This window comes from Melospiza melodia, chromosome 1 (genome assembly GCF_035770615.1).
Source record: "Melospiza melodia melodia isolate bMelMel2 chromosome 1, bMelMel2.pri, whole genome shotgun sequence".
Taxonomy (NCBI): Eukaryota; Metazoa; Chordata; class Aves; order Passeriformes; family Passerellidae; genus Melospiza; species Melospiza melodia.
In genome coordinates this window covers 43,079,038-43,087,769 of record NC_086194.1, presented here as the reverse complement: position 1 = coordinate 43,087,769, position 8,732 = coordinate 43,079,038, and the positions used below count along the sequence as shown (strand labels likewise).

Here is an 8,732-nt window from a genome sequence, read left to right as displayed (position 1 = left end):
TGCCATCTGCCAGGGATGAGGCCTCCACAGCTTATCTGAGCAACCTGTTCCAATGCCTCAACACTCTCATAGTTAAGAATTTTTTCCTAATATCTAATCTAAACCTCTCTTTCAGTTTAAAGTCCTTTTCCCTTGTCCTGTTACTCACTTGTAAAAAATTCCTCTCCAGCTCTCTTGTAGGCCCCTTTAGGCATAGGAAGGTGCTGTAAATTCTCCCCAGAGCCTTCTCTTCTCTAATCTGAATAATCCCAGTTCTCTCAGCCTGTCTTCATGGAGGGATGTTCCAAACTCCTCCAGGAGTTTGCACCCTTTTGTTTAAAACAAAGCCAGTCGCAGGTCCTGACTGACACTTGGAGCTGCCTTGCTTTTGCCAGATACAGTGATGGGCAGAGCTCCAGAGGACTTGTCTCAGCACACATTGAGATATCCAAGTTATGGGTTCAGTGTGCAACCAGAATAGGAATCAGTGCCCAGAGTAAGGTCTGAAAAATAAAACCTCTTAGGAACTGGAAAATGTTCACATCTAGACAGGAATTTGCTCTAGTCTGGTCTTCTTTATTTTTTTTTTCTTTTTTTTTCTTTCTTTTAATTTCTTGATTCTTTAAAGCGAAATATTTGCCCATGAAAAATTCATTGCCCTTAAGGTCATCCTGTTCCTCAGAGCTGCAGATATGGCAACCTCTGGGTGAGGAGTGAGCCCTTGCTCTGATTTGCTTCTGAATGGACTGCAGCTAATTTCTGGCACAAATCACAGCACCCGCCATAACCCTGCTGCACGGTGGAATACCTCTTGCAGGGGCCACACAAGCAGAGCGGCTGCTTCCCTAGAGCAAGCCCTGCTGAGGGCTCAGCCTGCAGTGACACTCCAGCATCATTCCGTCCCCTTTGTGTCCCCGCAGGCCCAGCGACCCTGGCGAAGGACGGCGATGAAGCCCCCGGCCCCGGCAGCTGTCGGGGCGCTGCTGGCCCTGGCCCTGCTGGCTCTCACGCACCTGCCCCCGGCCCCGGAGCACTCCCTGCTCCCGCTGCCGGCCTCGGCCCCCCCTGCGCCCCCGAGGGAGGCGGCCGCCCCCATGTCTGCAGGACGGGCCCACAGAAGAGGGCTCCCCGTGCCCCGCACTCGCCGGCAGCAGGAGCAGGCCCCCGGCAGGGGCAGGAGGCGGCGGGGGCTGGAGAGGGACATTCCCCACATTCCCCCTTGGCTCTCTGCCGACGACCTCCAGAAGATGTGGCTGCTGTCCAGCGGGCAGGTGGTCTCCAAATCCCGCGTTCCTGCCCACGGGCAAATCATGCGAGTGAGGCTGCGTGCCGCGGGGGATGATGCCAAGGGAGATGCCGAGGGGGATGTCTCGCCAGCCAGCCCGGAAGGAGACTGCCAGGATGGGCGCTGTGGGCTCATCAAGCGCCCCGGGGACCTGTACGAAGTGCTGGCCTTCCACCTGGACAGGGTGCTGGGGCTGAACCGCAGCCTGCCCGCCGTGGCCCGACGCTTCAGCAGCCGCCTCCTGCCCTACAGCTACACCGACGGCGCCCTGCGGCCCATCATCTGGTGGGCTCCTGACCTGCAGCACCTGCAGGATGCCAACAATGACCAGAACTCCTGTGCCCTGGGATGGCTGCAGTACCAGGAGATGCTGCAGCCCCACAGACCGATGCCGGTGGACAGGGACACTCCCTGCTCCAGCATCCCACGCAGCGAGTGGAGCCGCCTGGCCCTCTTTGACTTTCTTCTCCAGGTAGGGCTGTGGTGGTTGAGGCCACCTGTCCCATCAGCTGTGGCAGCCGGGTTCCCCTGCAGCTGCACCTCTGTTGTCTGACCATGGTCTCCTGCTCTGTGGGGTCACATCAGGTGTGGTTTCTTGGGATGTATTTTCACTCTTGGGGAGCAGCAGAACTTTGTGCAGAAGCACTTTGGCCTGAGTATGGCCCAAGTTTGGCACTTTCCAGGAAGGTTGTGGTGAGTCTGTCCTCGTGTGGGTGAACTTTCTGCTATTCATTTTGTGCTGGCAGAGGCTTGGAACATGCCTAGAGACATCCCTAGGGCATCCCTAGGGATGAGCTGCACGTCTGTCACCAGTCCCATCACATCCAAACTCAGGGATGTGCTGCTGGCATTGGAAATAAGGAGCCATGCCTTGGACAGCACTTGGAAGCCATGCCTTCCTCCTCCTCGGCATTAATAGCACTTAATCTTCTGTCTGGAAAATCATACCCTGCCGCTACAAGGGATTACAACAGTATCCCAGAGAGTTATCAGGTCTTGGAGGGCAGCTGTGAGGAGGCAAAAGTGATTTCTGTGGAGAAAAAGAAAGCCTGTTTTGACACCTGGGGGCTGTTTATCAGACAAGAGAAAACTGCCTGAAAGGACAAGTATTAATACAAATAAAAAAGGGAAGAAAGAAAAAACCCTCAAACTACTAAAATATGTTTTTCTTACTCTCTCTTTTTTTACAACTATGCTGGCAGAGGTGGAGCTGTTCTGGCTGGGCTTGAAAATATTTTAGCTGAAACAACCAGAGAAATGAGAAGATTAACCAACCCTCTTCCCTTCCAAAATACCGCTGAGTGCAGTGGAAAGGCTGAGACTGCAGGAGAAAGTATCTAGTTCTAAGGAGGGTTCCTCCTCAAGGGCTGAAGCAGTGCAATGATAAATTCAAGGGCAGTCCACAGGTTCTCCTCAATAATTCTAAAGGAATCCTCCCATGCAGAACAAGTCACATAAAGGTAAAGAGGATATTATAGAAGTGGAGTAGCATCTTTCAGAAATGGCATTAGCAACTCCCACCCTTGCTGGGGAAGGAGAAGTTGGGTGAGTTTTGAGTCCTGTTGTACATTGGCATTGAAATCTTGGTAGTTTTCTTCGATTTCTCTTAAATTTTGGCTTCTTCTATGTTAATTTCTCTTGGTATTTGCCATAAGGGAACCGCCCATTTTGTGCAAAGTTTTAGTGGGGTCAAAATGCCAGGCCTGGTGGAAAAGGGGCAGCTGCTGATGGCCTTGTCCTGCACTTAAAGATGGCCAAAACCAAATCAACTCTGCAGTCATATCCCTGCCCTGGGACACCCACTTCCCAGCCAGGCGGAGAGCAATAAAATTTTCCCTAGGGGAAGCCATCCCAGGCTGAATCATAACTGGAAAAACCTATCAGATGCAAGGGGATGCCCCAGGATGGGCATAAGAGGGGCTGAAGGTGAGCTTCTGGTAATGTTTGAGCTTGGATGGGGGAAGGTGTGGCTCCTGTATTTGTGTACTAGCAATAATACCAAAATTCCCAAGAATTCGAGCTGTTTAGGCTTCGGAAAGAAGAAATTAATACCAGAAAATTAGGGGAGGGCAGGGGAGGGAGGGCTTGTCAGTATGTCAGGGCACTCTCAGCATCGCCACAGCCATCTGATCCCTCTCCTGGGGCTCCACTTGGACACCAGATCTGGCTCCACCTCGGACTCCTCCGGGTTCAGCACCCACCCACCCTGGTTTCACAGGTGCTCGTGGGTGGGTGAGGGGAGTGCTGAGCCTATTTAATGTCTAAGTTCTCTCTGGTTGTCTTCACCTTCTGTGCAGCCTGCAAAACAACATAGCAGGTGAGAGAAGCTGGCATGCTGAGCTCTCTAGCAGGCAGACTGAGGAGATGCGAGGGGGAAATGTGATATTTCTTCTGTTTCCATGTGTTTTGTGACAAGAGGCTCGAGCACTTTTTCACTGGAGTGTCTCCCAATGGAGGAATACTGACCTGAGTTCCTCATTAAACCTCAGAAAACAGAGAGGTTTAAGAGGCTCCAGTGTGGGACTAATCCTTCTTCTCAAAGAATTATGAATGGAATGGCCACAGAGATCAAATTTGTGTTTCCCTGCAGCATCTTCTCCAGTGCTTGGTCAGCGTTTGGGTTCAGACTGAGCTCTGTGGCAAAGCACAGCCTGTAACTGGTAACTTGTGCTAATTACCAGGGCAAAGGGAATAGGCAGCCTCTGTGGCTTCTGTCACCTGCAGATCCCTTCTGGAGCACCTGAGACCTGCTCCAGCCCTCCCCATGGCTCCAGGAGCCTCTCTGCACCCCGAGCCCTGCCTCCTGGGCTGGCACCAGCAATGCCGAGCAAATCAGTGAGTCAGGCATTTTCATGCTGCAACCAGAAAATAGATTTATTTTGTACTTTATACATATGTTCATGTATTTCATATATATTTCATATATATTTCATATATATACATGGGGGTTTTTTGTAAACAGGCCTTGAGATCAGGAGGAGGTGAGGCAGCTCCCCTACAGGGTCATGTCAACACACAGCTATGGGGAGGTCTGTTGACAGCCAAGGTCCTGTCTGCCCCACAAATCACCACAGAGGATGTACCAGCTGCTTCTGACAAAGCTGAGGAAGCTCCATAAATACTGAGGCCAGGTCTGGCAGAGATTCATGTCTTTTAAAAGCCCTTCGTTCCTCCAAGGGTGTGGTTAAACACTGGAAGTTGTCAAGCAGCTCCACGGTTTCTGCAGGGAACTGGGATGGGAAGCAGGAGGTTTGACAGCCTGGACAACATGGAGCCTTAGCAGCACCTGCAAATGATTAAACACAAATGTAGCTGAAACAAGTCACTGTGGCCCAACTTAAATGTCAGGTATGCTCTGCATATTCACAGACTGCTTTTTCCCTTGCCAATACTTTTCCATTCATCTTGCCATTGAGAGCTGCTCAGGTTACCGTAGGGATGGATGAAAGGTTGCATATGTGACAGGAACCAGATGAAACCTTCATACAGAGCACCAGTACTGGGAAAAATAAATTATTTTTGAGGTTTCAGACTCTAGGTTTCCTTGGGTGCTTTGTTGTTTTTTTTATTCATTCATCATCATGTGTGTCTTCATTTCAGCTGGAAGCACAACCCCTTCAGTCTGTGCAGTACAGAATGTGGAGGTAGCAGGTGTCTGCGCTCCCTCAGAAAAGCCTGTCACCATCACTTTTGTCATCCCCTTCTTCACGCCAAAGGGGTTTTGCCTGTGTGCTTCTACTCCTCTCACTCACCACTGTGTGCAGCTTTTGCATTGCACGTCTCCTGAGGATCCCTAGAAATGTTTCATTTTCCTCTCTACAAGAACAGCTCACAACAGGACCTCTCCATCCCAGGCACATGTCCCTGTTAAGGTCCCCCAATGTCTCCTGCAGGTCCATGACCGCCTGGACCGCTACTGCTGTGGCTTTCAGCCTGATCCCTCTGAGCCCTGCGTGGAGGAGATGCTCCATGAGAAGTGCCGGAATCCAGCAGAGCTGGTCCTGGTCCACATCCTGGTATGTCTCCCTGCTGTCCAAGGGCTGCTCTGGGGCTAACACCTCTAGGGAGGTGCCTGGGAGGCACTTGCAGGGCTGAGGTGGTAGCAAAGGGAGTGTAGGTCCCATGGTGATGCTGAGTCCCTGTTGGGAGGTATGCAGAGGTATGGAGCGACATAGACATTGGCATTTGCATTCCCCCAAATACTCTCAGGCTTTCTTACTGCATTAAAAAGCAGCCTAAACCCTCACACTGGTGACTCTGCACTGGGTGAACTCCTTGCCATCCTGCTGGCAGGTCCGGAGGAGCGCGCCATCCCGCCTGGTGTTCATCGACAACGCGGGCAGGCCGCAGCACCCTGAGGAGAAGCTCAACTTCAGGCTCCTGCAAGGCATAGGCAGGTAGGAATGTGCATGAGCTGAGCAAGGGCTGAGCTGGCACACAGGGGATGTCCAGCTGCCCTGTGTGTGCTCACCTTCTTGCTGCTTCTGGCCTCCCTAACAGGGCATCCCTCTGAATGGGGATGGATGTTCTGGTTGTCCCCAGAACAGGGTGGGTGGCTGGGCTCTCAAAAACATCCCACGTGCCCCTGCCCTGAGACTAACTCTTTATTCTGCTCTGGATGGCTGATGGCAGGCTCCAAAGCCTATTTCCCCTCTATAATTGGCAGCTGCACAAAAATAATGAATAATCAGGTATTTCAGCATTTCTTGCGCCATTGCCCATGAGGCATTTTGGCATGCTGGAGGCCTCTTGATTTGGAATTTGTTTGGGTCTGTGTCTGATGGAGCTATCCTGCATGCTCACCAGTTTTAAGCAGAAAGCTCCTCATCCTGTGTAAGCATTTCCTCTTGAAGCATCATTACTCCAGTGCCCCGCTGCTCAGCCTTCCCTGGATAACCCCTTCCCTCTCTGTCTCTGCTCCTCCCTGCAGCTTCCCAGCGGCGGCGGTGGCCAGGCTGCGGTCAGGCAGGTTGCAGAGCCTGCTGCTGCAGTCCCTGCGCCTGGACCGGGAGCTCTGGGAGAGCCAGGGGGGCGCCGAGGGGCTCAGACCCCTGCTCCACACCATTGACAGGCGGGCACAGATCCTGCTGCGCCACATCCAGGAGCACAACCTGACGGTGTTCGAGGACTCGCCGCGCTGAGCCGCGCCCCGGCTGGCTCACGGTGTCCCTGTACATCCCAGCAGCCATGGATGTCCCTCATGTCCTCGGCATGGACGTTATGAGGCTCCACACTGGTGCTTGGCTCTCCACAAGGTGTTTCCCCTCACCTTTTAGGATGACCTGGAGAAGCAGATGGAACTACAGGGAGTAGGAAAGATGCGGAGGAGATGCCTCTTAAGACAAGCCACAACTTGAGAAAGGCAACAGTCATCAAGTTATGGTCTCAGCATGGATTTTCAAAGGAAGGGCACATCCATGGGGTTTTTTGGGTGCCTTTACTCACACACAAAGAAACACACAAACAGCAGCTGTGAAAATGGGAGCCTTGGACAGTTGAACAGCTGACAGGGACCCTGGAAAGAGTTAAAGAAGCTGTGGAGGAAGTCACTGGCAGCCTTTCCATGGCTTTTTGATGATGCCTTCGCTATTTCCAAAACATCCTGGACAGAGAGGCAGGGGGAAAGCAGAGGGGAGCTTTCTAAGTGGATTAAACAAAGACAAGACACAAGAGCTGAGCTCTGCCTTTTCTCCTGCACAAGAGGTAATATGTGCCTGGGAAACTGTGAGCCACTGCCTGGAGCTGAGATTAGGCAGGACCTTGAAGCTCAGCAGCACTGGGCAGCAGCTGCCCTCACACAGCCCATGGTACCATCCCCAGTGAGAGCCACATGCTGTGTGCCATGTGCCACAGTCCGTGCACGTGCCCTGGTGGGCCTGGGCTGCTGCCAATGCTCTCAGTGTTGGATTTGAAGATTTAAATCTCTCCTTTACTCTTTGCCTTAATCCCTGTCAGGGGATTAAAGGCAAAACTACCCCACTTCTGAAAAGCACTCCTGGCTGCTCTCCTGGGCACGACTGCATGTAACTCTTCCCCAGGCTTGCAGAAATATGTTTTAACAAAAATGCCAAGCTATTTTAGCACGAGGCAGTCAAGTGCAAAATGGTTTCTGAGCGTGCTGGCACCTCTGGCAGAGCCCATCCTGTTCCTGTCACCCCTCAGGCTCTTTCCCAGCATCCCATTCTGATGAAGCACAGCAGCATCCCAGCTAGGCAGGTCCTCAAGTGTCAGGGCTGAGAGATAATTCAAAACAAAATGAACAGGAGGAAAAGACATGCAGGGATGGGCTCCACCATTCCTCGCAGTGTGTTTCCCAGCTGAGGCATGCAGTCAGTGTTTGCCTGGAGCAGTCAGTTCCTGGCCTGTGGGTTTATGGTCTGCCACCTGAAGGCTTTTTAAAGGCCTCCATTTCTCCAGTGTAACAAGCAGAGCATCCATTGCTTCAGGCACTCCCAATTCACTTGTGCCTTTGGCAAGTCTCAGTGAGACTGGAATAGGCACCCAGCTGCACCATGGTACAGCTGCCCCATTGCAATAGCTTTGGAGAACATGGCCGCCATGCAGTGGGAGAGGAAAAGCTGGCTGTGGATACCTTCCCTGCTCCATCCTTCTCAGCACTATGTCAGTTTTAGAGTTTGCTTTAACACTCATGCTGATAAGCACAGGCAATTGCCTTTTTTCCCCTTTTCCCTCTTGCTGAAGAGAGGGTGAAGCGAGACGTGGGTGACGTGAATCAACAAGCAAGCACAAGTGCTCTCAGGAAGCATCAGCACTCAGCATCACAGGCACAGCAGCATCCAAAGTGCCATCAGCTTGTTCCTGGAGTCCTGCCCTCCAATTAGCCAGGGAGGGCCTTTCCCCCAGCACTCTCTCCACCCCGTGAATTATCACCCTATTTGCTGTGCCATGAGATGGATGACAGTCATGGAAACCCTGCTAAAGCCTGAATCATGAGGATTTATTACTGGGAGGTGAGCTTAGCTTGTGAGCTTGAAAGAGAGCAAAATAACTCATCCTGGGTCCTATGAAAAGCCATACCCAGGCATGGCTGTATAGGAATAAAGGATTCTAAATGTAACAAAATTAAATCAAAAAATATGCTGGGAAAAAATGTGAGGTAACAAGAGCATTAGTTATGATGTACAGCATTCATCAGAGTCTTGCTTTATCTCATTGAAGTGAGAAATTTCATCAAAGGAGAGGTTTTCATCCCATGTAAACCAAGTTCTCAGCAAGAATCAAGAGACAGGTGGGGCTCTGTGCAGTGGCCAAAGCTGTGGACATTGCTGAGCTGGACCAGCAGCTTTTGCCTTGCCTCTGGTTGCATCTGCTCTACCTTAACATTGCACAAAGTACTGGGGTTTTTTTGCATTTCTTTAGTTGTAATGTGAGTTTGCTAGCTAAACACATGTGAGAACATCTGTAAGCAGTTATACATGTGAATAAAAATCCCTTGTGATTTAACAAA

The 8,732-nt window shown here is 51.5% G+C and overlaps 1 protein-coding gene across 1 annotated transcript; it reads left to right on the top strand.

Moving 5' to 3' along the window:
- Positions 1-1,073: 1,073 nt before the first annotated feature.
- On the top strand, positions 1,074-8,732 carry GASK1A (golgi associated kinase 1A). Its single transcript, XM_063159494.1, has 4 exons — positions 1,074-1,736; positions 5,158-5,280; positions 5,558-5,661; positions 6,195-8,732. The coding sequence occupies exons 1-4, from the start codon at positions 1,074-1,076 to the stop codon at positions 6,403-6,405; spliced, it is 1,101 nt and encodes a 366-aa protein (XP_063015564.1). The 3' UTR covers positions 6,406-8,732.

Bases quoted from the DNA above. Each gene is read 5' to 3' on its own strand.
- GASK1A (XM_063159494.1), top strand. From the start codon at position 1,074: ATGTCTGCAGGACGGGCCCACAGAAGAGGGCTCCCCGTGCCCCGCACT. The intron at 1,737-5,157 runs GTAGGGCTGTGG...TGTCTCCTGCAG, and splicing joins TCTTTGACTTTCTTCTCCAG to GTCCATGACCGCCTGGACCG. The intron at 5,662-6,194 runs GTAGGAATGTGC...TCCTCCCTGCAG, and splicing joins CTCCTGCAAGGCATAGGCAG to CTTCCCAGCGGCGGCGGTGG.